Source organism: Pinus tabuliformis, chromosome 2_2, assembly GCF_031772625.1.
Source record: "Pinus tabuliformis cultivar Carrire ecotype Pingquan chromosome 2_2, CPIR1, whole genome shotgun sequence".
NCBI lineage: Eukaryota > Viridiplantae > Streptophyta > Pinopsida > Pinales > Pinaceae > Pinus > Pinus tabuliformis.
In genome coordinates, this window is record NC_142300.1 from 486042459 (window position 1) to 486059297 (window position 16839).

Below are 16839 nucleotides of genomic sequence, written 5' to 3' on the forward strand. Positions count from 1 at the left end.
ATCATAACCAACACATGTTCCAATTATTAGGTAGGTTAATGAGACATTGTGTCACTAAATTCCTTAGTTGTGTAAAAACATCAAAGGAGGAATACCACTATCTAGAGAACCGATTATTGTGATGTGTAGGGAAACAAATTATGCTCTCCTGTATTTTGAGGGTCCAGACATGATTAGTAAATGGAGCTCTTAGAGTGGCCATGTACATTCCATACACATGGATTTTGGGCTCCAATTTTGTAAACATATGTTGTTGTGACATTCAATATATGTATTGGGCGTCAATGGGGCCAAACTTAACCAAACCATGAACTAATTCCACCCATAAAATGGTAAGAAGAAACAAATTCCCCTAAAGACAACTTGGGCATTGACTATCCATAAATCCCAAGACTTAACATTAGCAAGTTCAACCATTAACATAGCTAACATTGAATATTAAGGCTTGATCTCCATAATAATATCATATGTCACAACTAGAACAAACAACACAAATCATATCACCATTCTATTTAAATGCTATTGAAAAACAGCACATTTGTTTCACTAAAAAAAATACATTTATATTCTTTCTCATTTGTAAAAATAAAATTTGGAACCTCAACTCCTCTCTCAGGTGCCTTTCTTTTTTGTGATAATGAAGAAAAATAAATTGACCCTTCTAGATTCAATCTAATAAAATAAATAAATAAATATGAAAAAATCATTAATATAACTTTTATTTATATTTTCTTAAATGTATTTTATTATATAAAATGTTTAAGTAATAATATTGCCCAAACTCTATACCTCTTATCAAAATATTTAAGAAAATAATATGAAAACAATTAATATTAAATATTGTTAATACTGAAAATTGCCATGTATATAAATGCTAAGAAACAATGTAGCGTTGAGAATGTTTTCAATATTACCTTGGATTTGTCGCAAGAAGAGAATTGGTTGTGACATGGAAGGTGAGGAGGGCAAGTTATTTATTTGCGTAGGTTCCTTATCATAATCCAATATCTTTTTCTCCAACCGACACACAAGATTTGGAGATTCCCCCACTTTGATAAACATTTGAATAGAATTGAGTGGGCACCAAAAGTTGAGCACAAGGATTTAAACTTGATTTGTCTGATTGTGTGCGAATGAATATGTCCAAAGATATGCATATATGCAAATTCATTGTTAATGGAAAGCTATATTATTTTGAAATTGTTCAGTTATCTTTAATAGCTTCAGTTCAAGGCGTTTCGGAAAGCAATATACGGATGTATACAAATATAATAATTTTTTAATGTAATATAATATATAAATTATTATAATTATAAATTATAAAATAATATATATAAAAAAATTATGTAGTAAATATGTTTATAAGAAATATATATATATATATTCTCAAGAGATTATAAATTTCCAATAACAAATATTCGCTCAATCGTTTCTTTCAACTATAAAAGTAAATTCAATTAACAAAATAACATACAAATATATAGACAAAGTATGATATATATCTTATGAAATAAAAAATATAATATATCAATTATAAAATAACATTAAAAATTATAAAATTTCGACTTTTCCCTACCTAATACATATTTTTCAATCCGACACAAAATATTCCTATTCTCAAAAAAATATTGTCTTCGTAAACCATAATTTAATATCACGTATCATTTTCCGCAAGAATAGTTGCCTCGTATTTTTTCTTTTAATGATTCAATATCACACTTAAACAAAACAGTGAAGCACTTTAACTTTAAATTATGACAATTAATTATATTAATTTAAGAATTAAATTATGTGTATGTATATATGATTTTTCAATAATGGATTATAGTAAAATTTGATTATATAATTTTATAAGTTAATATGAGTGAGAAGAGTGTTTGAAAGATGCACATAAGTTTGTTCAAGATTGGATTGTTGGATTTATGGGATCAAATCTTTATTTCTAGTTGTTGGATCACAAACTCAGGAGTGTATATTGGTTTTATATTCTATGTTATAGTCATAACTCTTTTCATTTATGGAGATCATATTTTTTTTTTATTATAGACGATTATATCAAATAATTTATAGAGATCATATAGTTTTTTTTTATTATAGATGATTATATCAAATAATTAAAAATCATCTTGGAAGATTTTTGTTACACGTATCACTATTAATATTGACACAATTAAAATCATGATAATTGAATAAATAAAAATATATGATATTTTCTTACATGACAATAATCGAGTGAAAGTGTTTTTATACAAATATTTTAGGATCGATATCTACAATATCAATTTGAATTATAACATTAAAAAAGTAATAAATAGAAAATGGAAAACTTACTATAAATTTGAAAATAACTGCAAGTTAATAAATTTTTAGATATAAGATTCTCTTTGAAACTCTCTTTATTCCATTTTATTTAATCCTAAAATTAAAATTAAAAGAACTATTTTCCTCTGGTTAAACATTTTCCGCTCGAAAACATGGTTATGATTAAATATTTTATTCATTAAAAAAAGATTAAACAACAAATTAAACGATCGAATATCTTATGCATTAAAAAACATTAAATAACAAATTAAACAATAAAGTTAAAATAAAATAAAGTTGACATCACGTAGCATGTGATGTAAATAGGCGTGACGAGGAAAGCTCCTCTCAAGTGTCGCTTTGCTTGTGGGCTCCGTCTTGATTCTGGTTTTACTTTATAATCCATGGGATGGCCTACTCGCTTGCTCACAACTGCATTGCTCCTCCATGCCGTCGAATGTTGGTAGAGAATGTGTGTTGTCACATGTTGGCAGTGGTATACAGAGAATGAATTTGTCCTTTGCCTTCACAGCACTACACCCTTCATTTGTGGGAGGCGACGAGATGAGTTTGATCTGCCGCCGCATGCAACTCAACTCAAATTTAATTGAAGCGTCAGACGGGTGAATGCTTTATGTTTGCATCATGTAGATGCAGATGCAAAGGCTTCGTGGGTTCCTTCTCCACCATACTCACTTGTCCACGTCATCATACAATATTTTTGTGAATCATAACAGTGGTCGAACACGATTCCTTTCCCATTTCCTTGGGGTTCGCCTACCTTACTTTTCCTTATAAGATTACATAACGAGGAACGACTCTACGTGTGTCATGTATTTCCTCTCCCTTCTGTGTGTGCAATGCGTTTCTAGGATTGTTGAGCAATCTTCAGTGCTATTTTTATGGTGGAAGTTCCATTGATTTTCTTCTTTAGTGGTCACTGTGATTTGAATTCATGGTTATTGCCAATCGTAGAACCTGTGCATTCCTCCGCAATGCCTTCGATGCCCTTCGTTTCCACGGAGATTCGACCTTTAAACCGCAGACCACCTTTGGTGGCCATCCTTCTCGTTTCCTGTACAGGCGGGAACAGACGAAGGTAACCCATTCTCAGTTTCAGTCCCGCCTTTTTCCTCCTTTCCAACTATTTTTCCAATGGCAGGAACAGTTGCCGTATTTGAACGCCCGACCCCCTGACGGGCAGATATCAGCGGAGGACGGCAGGAGATTGCTCAGATTGGCCCGGTTGGAGGATGTCAAAAAAAGGCTACAGTGGATTCACGACGACTGCATTTCATATGACGAGTTGCTGCGAGCTTGCATGGAGACGGTGGAGGGGACTTCAGAGGAAGAAGCGAAAGGAATAGCGAAGCTACTTGACGAATCGGGCCATGTTCTCGTATTGAATAAGACTGTATATCTTCGTCCTTACAAGGTATATCTAATTCAGACCTTCTTTAGCATTTCCGGCGCTCAGAATTCACTGATTTGGGGTTTTTGGTTGTGGTTTCACTGATATTCTTTTTACTTTGGCGTGGTTTCAGATAGCAAGAGCTTTCGAGAAGATCATGCCTACGCCCCTGGCAGCGAAGAGCGATCCTTACAAGGAAGAGCTGGAGAGACTGGAGAAAGAGAAAGTAGAAATTGATCAGAAAGCCGAGAGTCATGCCATGACTGAATTACGTTTGGGGTTGGGGTTTTTTGGCCTTCAGACTGTGGGCTTGATGAGGCTGACATTCTGGGAACTGTCATGGGATGTGATGGAGCCCGTATGCTTCTTTCTTTCATCAATTTACTTCATGGGTGGATGTATATTTTTCCTTAACACATCCACAAATCCTTCATTCCAGAGCTTCTTCAACATTCGCTTCGGTGCCACGCAGAGAAGACTGATGAAGAAGAGGAATTTTGACATAGAACGCTTTAGAGAACTTCGGAGGTTATCCAGGCCTGGGTTGAAGCCCCCTTATTGTCGCGGGCGTCTCTGTAACTGTGATGATATCTAAGATCTCTAACTCTGTATTTTTCTTAGCATTTTGATGCTCACGGACGAGAACAAGATCTTGAATGAATCAAGATCGATGAGATATGTGCCCAAACGGTGTATTAATTAATATATTCCTTATGCTTTATATAACGACACTGAATCATGATTCAAATACTTCTACTCCTTAACGATAGTTTTAAAATATATTCCTAAAAATATTTTATTTCAGGAGAAGTCAACCGCTTTCCTCTTCCATCATCTTCCATCCAAAATTATGGCTGTAGTTTGGTTAGACTGTTTTTTTCACTTAAAATTATGAAAATTTTGGTAATATTGTGATAAATTTTAGTAATTTCAAGATTTTAGATGTCTCAGATCTAAGTTAAAATTGTTAAATTTCAAGATTTTGGATGTCTTAGAAATTTTTGATGGTGCTAAATCTATTTCTACTTTCAATGATTTAAACATTCTTTTCTGATAGTGTTGAATCCATTACTACTTTCAAAAAGACAATTTAAACACTTTCACTTAAAATCATGAAAATTTTGGTAATATTTTGATAAATTTTAGTAATTTCAAGATTTTCCATGTCTCAGATCTAAGTTAAAATTGTTAAATTTCAAGATTTTGGATGTCCTAGAAATTTTTGATGGTGCTAAATCCATTTCTACTTTCAAAAATATGATTTAAAATTCCTTTTTGATAGTGTTGAATCCATTACTACTTTCAAAAATATGATTTAAACACTCCTACAAGATTCCTTGAAATAACGGTGAAGACAATTTATCCACTCAATAAACTTATTCAAAATTATATACTTTCAAATCACATTTTATCTTTATCTCTGGGATGTTCCAATGTCTGATCACTAACTACTTAACTTTGGTTTTAACTTGTGTATAGTTTTAAAGTCCACAGAAATGAATGTTGAATTGAATTAGGACGGATTTGTAAATAATTTGATGTTTTTATTACGATGAGAGTGCAAAAAATTATTTTTCTAAAAATATTTTTTCTTTTTCAAATTTTTCTTATAAAATTTAAATTTACAATTAATCTTTTTAAAAATGAATTTTTATTTTCAGCTTTTTCAAATCTTTTTATAAAGTTTGAATTTAAAATTAAATTTTCTAAAATTAAATTTTATTTTAATGATGAACTACACTGGACAAAGAAATTTTGATATAATTATCACAAAAAACATCTCTGACATATAAAAATAAATTATTAAAATAAATATATAAATTATAAAATCTATAAATTCAAAATAAAAATAAAAATAAATATATAAATTATAGTAAAAAAATTAATTAATATAAAAAATCACCATACTTTAAAATTATTATTGGATTTAAAAAAATCACTCATTTTAAATTAATGTTTATTTTAAGATTAACTTAAATATGGATATTATACATCGGATTAAATTAATGTTTATTTTAAGATTAACTTGAATATGGATATTATACATCGGATTAAACAGAGTGTATCAAAAGTTATATATAGAATATTATCTTTTTACAAATAGCTTTCCGACAAAATAATAGGCTTTCTTTAGGAATGAATTGAATATATTCATTTGCAAGTGAAACATATATCTTTGCATATCTTTTCTCACGTGGTCACAAGAATCAGCTTTAATTCTCAACTTTGGTGCCCACTCAACTATTTTGAAACGTTTATCAAAGTGGGGGATCTGGATAAGTTGGAGTATTGATAATGACCGTACGCCAACAACTAAACTTTTTCGCTCCTCAAACATTCGTATCACAATAATTCTCATTTCATCACAAATGCAACGCAATAACATCTCGTCATCAACAAACTGAGATTCTCAACGCTCGACTTTCATTGGTGACTTTCACTTTTAAAATTTTTTAATGAGGCGAATGCTTTATCAAAGAATTTTTGACATTTAATATATTTTAAATCCAAAAAATGTCTAGAGGTAATACGGGATGGAAATGTGGGTGGATATATAGTAGTAGATGAGATGATGTAACTCTTTTGCTGAACTTAATGGGTATTTTTTATTTATATATATATATATATATATATATATATATAATATTTTGGGAGTTATAAAATAAAAAATAAAATGTAATATTTTATTTTCTAAATAAATTAAGTTTTTCTGTTTTTTTAAATTTATTATATATAGCAAAAATATCCACATAAATCTATATTGAATACTACAATATGGTAAGTTCAGAACTGGATGGTATATGCTATAAAGTCGAATCTCTATGAATGTCGCATGACCTCTGTTAGAGAGTCATTTATATATCTTTTTTGGACTTATAAACTATAGGAGAGTATAACACATTGTGGTATTAGAGTAATATTCGGATTTCTAGATAGTCAATGTCCTCCTTTCATGTTTTTATACAATTAACAAATTTAGTGACACCATGTCTAATTAGCATATTTAGCATATTTGATTATTGGAACATGTACTTGTTCTAATTGTCGGCAAGAATGCTTGTTGCAAGGACGTGCATTGATGTATTAAAGATTCTAAGCCTTCCCATGGTTAATAATTTGTTACTTGTTGCAAGGACGTGCATTGATGTATTAAAGATTCTAAGCCTTCCCATGGTTAATAATTTGTTACTGCTACATTGAAGGAGGCTCTAATTTTTTTTTTGGAGTAGCATTTTGAATGTTAGTGGATATTTGGCTGAAAGAAATTTGGGTGCCATAATCACCTTTTTGACAAACGAATGTTTTCAAATTGACTACGTCAGTCAAATCTATCCACAAATACATTGTTGGAGTTTCTCCAACAACAATTATTGATTCATGGGTGAAATTGTTATTTTCTCAAAATCCCTCATTTTGCAAAAAAATTTAGGTTCTATAAACTTATTTTCATTAATGAAAATATACTATATATCTTTTTATGTTTTTAGAACAATGTTAGTGATTATCTATGTGAAGGTTTCATGTCGTTTATGGAGACCTTAAGGCTGATGCAACAATCATTATTTTTTTCTAGAATAATATGTGTGCATCCAACTCTCTATCTTATTTTGATGATATATTGTTGAGATTTTATAAGACTCTTTAAACAAATTGTGATATGGCATTATGGATATTATTTTTCCAGTTGTGAATATAAAAGATATATCCAAATGTAATTTAGTCACTCGCTTAATGATTATTGTCAATTATGTATATCGATTCGTAATTTAATGTTATAGACAGGATATTATTTTTCTAGTTGTGAATATAAAAGATATATCCAAATGTAATTTAGTCACTCGGCTTAATGATTTTTGTCAATTATGTATACCGATTTGTAATTTAATGTTATAGAAAACATTATTATTTAATGATGTCATATGAACTATGCCATACATAAAATTTTATTATCATTTTTTTAATTAGTTGTGTATTAACTAAATCTTAAATGAAATCCAAATTTATTATTTCAAATGAATATCAAATGTTGAATAAATGAAATGTGTAATAATATAGAGTGAATAGATGCATAATATTGATGGGATGATATATGCATTGTTGAATAAATGCAAAAAGTTGAATCATATTTGTACTAATTGATAAATGAAACATGGAATTTTTAATTACATATTGATATAAGTTTATGATTATCTAATATAGATTTGATACAATTTGGATTAGAATTACAATAATGATATGTACCTTATGGGAGCCCATAACTTTGAGGGATTTTATTAAACAACTTTAATTATGGACCGAGGGTCTATTCTTTGGGAATTGTGTAAGGAAATAGGGAATTCCCCTATTCTTTAGGAGCTAAATTTCTCCATGATTGGACAAGGAAATAGGAGGAATTTGGGGCCTTGAATTGGCAAAGTGTTTTCCAAAGAAGGACAGTCAGCAAAAGAACAAGTTCATAGTGTAGTGTGTGCTTCAAGATTGAAGCAAGACATTGTAATAGTTTCTCATTCTCATTTGATTAATGAAAAGAAACGAAGGGGTTTTTTCCAGTTGGGTTCCCCCGTAAAATCATTGTGTTCTTGTGGTTTTGATGGTTTCATGTCAATGCATGAGTTTCTAAATTGTGATTTTCATTCCGCAATATTGTAAAGGAAAATTGTAATCTCTTGTTTTCAGTTCGAATTCATTAGTACTATCAAATTTATATTAAATTGTACATGGTATCAGAGAAGAAATCACACTAGAAACCAATCAACAGATTTTCTCCTTCAAAGATTTCGATTTGCAAATTCAATGAAGCAGTTTTTCTTTCGTGCGGGAAAATGTCTTTCAATAGATTAAGATTGTAGTATGCCCTGGAGGGAGCCTTGAATTTCATAGCTTGGAAGGACAAGATGGAAGTTGTACTCGATGATAATGGAATGTTGGAGCACACCAAAACTGACATTCTAAAGCCAGTAGTATCAGATGTACAACAATTAACCTAGTGGAAGAAGGATACCGCTAAACCCAGGAGAATCATCCTTGAGGGTGTGAGAGACCACATAGTCTTGAATTTAAATGACAATTAGACTCCATTTTCTATGTGGAAGACCCTCACTGAGTTATTCAAAAATAGCAATGATGCCAGGAAATTGGCATTGAGGGAGAAGCTTAGAAGCATTCGATTGCAGAAAAATGAAACCATTCCACATTGCCTCTCTAGATTCACTCAACTTTAAGATGAACTTGGAGGAGTAGGAGAAAATTTTTCCTCTTCATAACTTGTGAGCCTAGCTTTCCTAGGCCTTCCAAAATCCTGGCATAGCTACCAGGACTCAGTAAATGGAAGGGACAAATTGCCAAATTGAGATAGACTTTGGTATGATTTAGTGTAGGAAGAAACCGAAGGAACACCAAAGATGGAGTAGCATCCAAAGTTGAGGAGGAAGAGAATGTTTCCTTGGTTGGGAAGGGCAAGAAAGATAAGGGCAAGAAGGCCTAAAGAAAGTCAGAGTCCATCTAGAACAATGGCAAGAAGAAGGAGCTAAGCAAGATAAAATGTTTTCACGGCTATGAATATGGACATTATGCAACAAAGTGTTTATAACAACCCTTGGTCAAAAGCTCATGTAATAAAATTAATAAAGGAAAAAGAAGACCAAGTTCATTGGACACTTATTCCAAGTTGAATGTTGGGCAAAACATCCTAGTGAGCATCACTTATTGTTTATTATGGCTAAGGGGAAATTTGCAAAGGCATTGGTAAAGGATTTGGAAAGGCAAAGTGGTAATTATTGACATTTATTTATAAAGGTAAAGGAATTTAGGAGAAAATGGAAATGAAAGGTCAGAGGTTGCATGTGAGGAGGAAATTGAAGGAAAATAGAGGAAAAGTGAAGAAATTAGAGGCATCATAGCATCATTCTGGGGCCTTTTGTCAGTTGAGTTTTGGAATTAGTTTTCAAAAAGGAGAAGAGCACCAAGAGGGGAAAGCAAGGAAAATAAAAGGAAGGACAAAGAAAGAAAAGGAAAGCAAGAATCAAGCAAGGAAGAGTTGGATCAAGCAACTTCAATGGGAATACTTGTAGGTAACATGTTGCATGGATGATTTCTTAGCTGGTTTTGGCATGCATGGTACATGCATGTGTGTATTTGGTTCATTCGCTATCATTGGCATGGGTTTTTCCTAGTTTGACAGTGGTTTCAACTTTGCCTTGCCAATTTTGGATAGCCATGGTGTGATGGGATTCATTCTTGGTTGAGGTTTGGATTACCGAAAGGTTTTAGATACAAGTGGGGTGGTCTCGGGAAAATACCAAGGGTTTTGGGTGGAGATGGTTTTCTCCAGGAAGCCCTCAAAAGGTTGGTGGAGACAGGAAAAATCCTCAAGGGATGGTGAATAAATTCTGAGGCATCCAAGATTGGCTTGGTTTTGTGATCTCGTGATGAGTCTAGGTGATATCACGGTAGTGTGAGGGTGGAGGTGGTTTAACCTATGGATTCAATTGATTATTTATGTATTGGTTTATCCGATGACATCCCACATTCATGCTTTTAATCTAGCACGGGGGTGATAGGCTGAAAGAAAACTTTGGCTCAGCGCAATATATGGTTGAGTGGTACATGAAAGTCTCTGACTTGGTTGGATTTTGCATATGTTAATAATAGTTATTTCCCTCTTATGTTTCATGAGTATTTGTACTTTTTATTATGTGGCTTTGATGGTTTTTCTATCATGATTATTATTTTGGTTACACGCTAGTTATAAACATGGTTTCATAGCAGGTTCTAGCTATTGCTCTTGATATGTTTGATTTGTTGATGAATGGTTAATGAATGCATGAGCTAATAGACGTTATTGCAGATATTATGAGAGGGCATTAGAAATTTTTGATGATTCTTAGATAAATATCATACCCCTATGTTTAGATATGTGTTCATGGCATGTAGATTTCATGTTCTCAACATACGAAATGATTGTCATGGTTAGGCCTAGTTAAGTCAATTTCTTAAATAAGTTTTGAAATAATGTATTTTTCCTTGTGTCATTCATCATTCTAGAATTTTTTTATCAAGCTCTGGGCAAAGGTCTAGATCCTAGCCCTAAAAGGGTAGCTCAGATTCTAGGGTCGCATGCTCATAACTAGGAAATCTAGAGTGCAGTTGTTGGGAGGGAGGGTTATCCTTTTGGCTGGATGGTTACAATCATTGACTTGCCTTATTATGTAGGCGAATAGGAGTCCAAATCACTCAAAAATGAATTTAACTCAAATTTTTGGCATTTGGAGTGGTTATTTGGCTCTTGGGCGCTCTTGAGGAAGGTCAGTAAAGTTTGAGTTTGTCGATTCCACCTCCTCAACTGTACTTAGGAGGTAGAGTCATGTCATAATAGCCCTCATGTCATGTTTATCGTGGAAGGTTGATGAAAGTGGGTAAATGTATGAGGGGTGGTTACATATTGGTATGAGAGCATGGTTCAAACACTTGGATCGACGGGGCTAGATGCATGTTGTTATGCATGCATTGTCATGGCTATGGTTGTCATGCATAAGGTAATGGTATGCAGTGGTGTTGTCATGCATGATGTTGGAATATTGTTATGATTATGATTATACATGTATCGTGATAATCTAGACTGATTTTGCAGACAAGATAGCCTCCCATGAAATTCACTAAGGTATGTTGATTATGTTTATATTTTGGTTTAGCTTACATGGTATGCTTGCAGGAAGAAGAGAATCAAAGATGACAAGCAAAATGGTGGAATACAGTTCACATGACTCTCCCTATAGATCAGTTGGGCAACAAGGAGATGAGTATTCTCTTGCTATAGCAGACACATTGAGGAGTTTAAGGGAAGAGATCAGAAGTCGTAAGGAAAAACATGATAGGTTGGTTGAAGCTCAGGAAAGACTTGCAAGGGCTTAGGAAAAGCAGGCAGATGTCAATGCAGTGATACTTTAGAGTTTGTTAGAATTGCAAAGGCAGGGATAACTAAGGATTAGTGAAGAACATGAAGAGAAGATTATTAGGGCATATAGTAGTAGGTCTCGATTAGAATACAAGTTGGATAGAGGAAACGATCAGAGGTGGGAGATCATTGGGTACACCTAACAGGAGGACTAGTATGTATGGGTTTCATTCGAGTTCCTTATCCAGGAGACATCATCATCATCATCACCACCATGATCCTTACAGGAGGAATGAGTACTTTCCTAAGGAGTTCAAGAAATTCAAGGCCCCTACATTTGATGGAGAGATGAATAAGTTAGAAGATGCAGAGGCATGGTTGCTTGGGATGAAGAAATTCTTCAGATTGCATAACTATTCATATTACATGAAATCCAAAATAGTTACCTTTAGTCTTAAAGGGAAAGAATATATTTGGTGGGAAGATGTGGAGAATATCAGAGACATCCGAGAAGATGAGTTGATTTGGGATGAGTTTTAAAGACTCTTCAAGAAGAAGTACATATCTGAAAGGCATTATGATATAGAGCTAAGGGTTTTTATGAGTTGCGTATGGGATCCATGATAGATGATGAGTATACTAGTAGGCTCATGGAGTTGTTGAGGTATGTGCCTTACCTCAAGGATGAGAAAGAAAATATTTAAAGGTTCATCAATAGGTTTCCAGTATCATATAGAGATCAAATTGAGTCTGATGAGCCTCAATCACTAGAGGAAGCCATCAAGAATTTGAATCATTTTTATGAGTAGTCAAAGTGTAAAGCTAAACGTAAACATGATTTGAAGGGGAATGAGAAAGTTAAAGGGAAATGACCATCGAGGCAAGGAAGACCTCAGGATGTAGGTGAGAAAGAAAATGTTACTCCTTACAAGAAGTTTAATGCAGTTGAGAAGGAACATGGATCTCAACCTGGAGAGAAGCATAATAGAGGTGATGGTAGGGGACCATTGCAGTGCTAGATTTTTCGCAAAGATCATCACAAGAAGGATTATTCATTGTATCATGGTGTTAGGCCTGAGATCTATAGTTCTCAAGAGGTGCAGACAGTTGGGGATTTTGGCCATAACATTCCTTGGATTTATGTAGCGGTGGACAACAAGAAGACAGATCACCAAAAATCCATTATTGAGATGGATGTTAAGCGATGTGATCGAGTTGTTTCTATTTTGATTGACCTTAGATCAAATTATAGTTAAGTTAACCCTGACTTGGTGGATAAGTGTGGTTTGTGACAAGAAGTGCATGTAGAGTCTTGGTTGGTGCAATTTGGTATATAGGTACTAAGAATAGCGTTCATCATTGGGTAAGAGATTTTGTATTTGAGCTGAATGGTATGCCTACATCAACAAATCTAAATGTGCTTCCATTAGGATCATATAGCATGCTTCTGGGTATGGATTGGTTGTACCTCCATAGGACCAAATTATATTGTTATGACAAGGCTATTGAGTGTCTAAATGATAATGGGGAAAATAGAATCTTGTAGGGAAATAAGAAGCCTAAACCGGTGAGGATGGTTACAACTATGTAGGCTAAGCATAGTCACAGGAACGAGTGTGTACTATTTGGATTTCATATTTCCAATGACTAGGGTAAGGATGTTGAGGATGTGGAAGCCTAAAGAGGTACCCTGTCTTGTAGCAGTTTCATGATGCATTTCCAACAAAGATTTCAGTGTTGTCTCCCCATAGGAAAGTGGAATTTTCTATTAAGTTGGTACTGGGAGAAGCACCAACATCAAAGGTAGCTTACAGGATGAGCACTCTAGATTTGGTGGAAATTCTTGATAAGGGATACAATAGATCAAGTTTATTGCCTTGGGATGAACCAATGTTTTTTCTGAAGAAGAAGGATGGTACTCTCACTAAAAGTAATTGAACAAGGTGACCATCAAGAACAGGTACCCATTGTCGAGGATTGAAGACTTGTCTGACTAGTTGAAGGGGGAAATTTTGTTCTCGAATATTGATTTGAGATCATGATATCATCAAGTATGCATTAAAGAAGAGGATATCTACAAGACTTATTTCTAGCCCAGGTATGGGCATTATGAGTTTTTTGTGGTTCCTTTTGGTTTGACTAATGCTCCAACTACTTTAATGTTCTTGATGAACAATGTGTTGCATCCTTATCTTGACAAGTTTGTGATTGTATTCATTGATGATATATCGATATATTCTATGAATGAGGAAGATCATGCTGAGCACTTAGCAACAGTATTGAGATTGTTAAGAGAGAATCAATTGTATCCCAAGCATAATAAATGTAGCTTCTTTCAGACAGAGGTACATTACTTGGGACATGTTGTTTCCAAGGAAGGCATAGTCGTGGATCCATAAAAGATCAAATCTATCATGGAATGGGAAGCTCCTAGGAATGTGGATGAGGTTAGATCATTCATGGGGTTAGCAGGATACTACAGGTGGTGCATCAAGAACTTCTCACAGATTGCATATCCTATTACATCACTGCAAAGGAAAGGAAATAAATTTGAATGGACAGAGGAATGTGCAACAATTTTTGAGCAGTTGAAGTAGTTGCTTACAAATGCTCCAGTGTTAAAAATTACATATCGAGTTAAAGAGTTTGTGATGTGTATATATGCTTGTAAGAGAGGACTTGGTGGAGTCCTAATGCAAGAGGGACAGGTGGTGTGCTTTGAGTCAAGAAAACTAATTGAGCATGAGAAAAAAATGTGACTCATGATCTTGAGTTGGCAACTATTATTCACACCTTGAAAATGTGGAGGCATTATCTTCTTGGCAGAAGGTCTATTTTGATAAGTTATGATAGTGGACCAAGGTATCAATTTGACCAACCTAATCTGAATGCCAGGAAAGCTAGATGGTTGGCTACCCTTAGTGAGTTTGAATTTGAGATCAGATACATTAAAGGAAAGGAAAACAGGGTTTCAAATGCTCTTAGTAGGAGAGTGTACATAAACCATGTTACAGTTGTGAGCTCTTATGAGACATATTTATATGATCATATCTTATAGGTAGGATGATAGGATGATATGTACTAGGAGCTTAAGAATAGGTCATAGTAGGGTATAGGTGAACAAGATGTGGACTATCATCTCACAAAATATGGCTTGGTGATATTTAGGGACAGGATCTATGTGGTGGATAACAGTGAGCTCAAGAAGCTTATCTTGAGGGAGTTTCATGTCAAGCCATATTCAAGTCATCTGAGACATCATGTAATGTCCTCTAATGATAATACTAATAATAATAATAATAAATAATATAAAATAATATTAAAATATAAGAAAATAAATAATAAACAATAAAGAAAAGATAATAATAGTAAATATATAATAAATAATGAAGAAATATAATAATAACAAATAAATAAAATAGTAAAGTTATATATATATATATATATATATAGATAGATAAGTAAAATATAAAATAGTAAAAATAAGTAAAGTTATCAAAAAGTAAAAATGGATAAAATAAGAAAGAAATAAATTAAGAGAAAATTTAACTTAAGTAAAACTTAGAATTAAAAAAAAAAAGTAAACTTAAAATAAAAGTTACACGTTGACACATGGAATGTGTGCATGTGGTTCCCTTTCCAACGTTTGGTCTATTTAATAGACGATGAGGAAGATGAGAGATCATTCCATCATCCATTCTCTTGGGAGAAAAGTGTTGTGAGACAAAGGATTCCCTGGCAGTACTACGTTGATTGAGGGCTTGGGGGTGGCTAGTTGTAGAAAGATTATATGCAGCTGAGCCTACGGTTGGGTGGAGAGTCATCTCCAAAACTTTGTTGTGGTTAGTAGGATTCAAATAACGTTCAACTCCGAAATCACAAGTAAGGAATATCTTCTTAATCACATGAACATAGCAACCATATCCTTAAATACCATGCGGACATATCTATAACTAATATTTTGAAAATAATAATCTTTTTAAAAGGTGTGTTAATATTTTCTCTTTTTGGTTATTTGAGTACATCTGAAATTACATTCTTTTGTGTATGTGTATTTTTTGTATTATATTTAATAGAAAAATGAATTATATTTTCTTAAATTAAGAGAATTATATATATATATATATATATATATATATATATATATATATATATATATATATATATATATATAGGTTAAGTGAAATTAATTTTAAAATTATAAATATACATTTAAAAATAAAATATATTTTTTTTTGAAAGAATAATAACCATTTCATTAAAATAAGAATATTAAAAGATAAATATATTAGTATGGTGAGAAAATGTAACATTTAAGAAAAACTTTGTATTGAAATGTAATTATAAGTGAAAATATATGGTATATGTATGTACATGAGTGTATGGTGCAATGATTTAAATTTAGTCATGTTATTAATTTGTAAGTTATAATCAAACTATCCTTTAAATGTATTTATAAAATAAAACTTCATCTAAACAAAAAAAGTAAATTGATTTTAAGGTCTTAATATATGTTATAAGAATCCTGTCATGTTTATTTAGTGTAAGGGGTTATCTTAGTTATGACAAAAAAAGTTCAATGAATAACGATGTTGAAACTTATCTTTCTTAATCATGGAACTTTGTAATGCACAATGCTAAATTGGCATAATAAATGTTGGCTACATATATTTGAGTAGAGTTTAATGGACTCATGGATATACAAGCATAGTGATTGTTTTACCTCCTTTTGGGGGAAACGATTAGAAATATCAATTAAGACCTATGTGGCTACTAAGTTTTTTTTTATGTTGATAAAAACAACATGCAGAAACATCTAGTCAAGGTAATGCTTGGAATTTGTTAATTGGATATTACATAATTTATTGCGAAACAATTTGTGTATCCACATTTAAAATTAGTGTTTAGCTTTGTTATGATGATGTTTCTTCTCAAAAAGGGATGATGGTGCAATGAAGGTATGAAGGAAAATAGTATGATGAGTTGATGAAAATGAAACAAATAATGACATATATTCTAGATTTATTTTGTCAAATGTGTCAACTAGTGTAGATATTCTAATGTATGATTGTCCTATTTATGATGTTATATTGTCCTGTGGTTCCATTTATTATGTGATGGCATGATATATATTTGATACAAACATGTTGATGTTATTTCATGATAGAAGAATGTGGTAGTGGTATGTATTTTTTATGACATGCATGAGAATGCTATTTAGAATGTGGTGATT

General features: G+C 32.5%; 1 protein-coding gene across 1 annotated transcript; it reads left to right on the forward strand.

Moving 5' to 3' along the window:
• Positions 1 to 2796: 2796 nt before the first annotated feature.
• LOC149193472 (calcium uniporter protein 5, mitochondrial-like) lies at positions 2797 to 4433 on the forward strand. The gene is made up of 2 exons (XM_089406687.1): positions 2797 to 3736; positions 3846 to 4433. Exons 1-2 carry the CDS (start codon positions 3257 to 3259, stop codon positions 4305 to 4307), a joined length of 942 nt encoding a protein of 313 aa, XP_089262813.1. The 5' UTR covers positions 2797 to 3256; the 3' UTR covers positions 4308 to 4433.
• The last annotated feature ends 12406 nt before the right edge of the window (positions 4434 to 16839 follow it).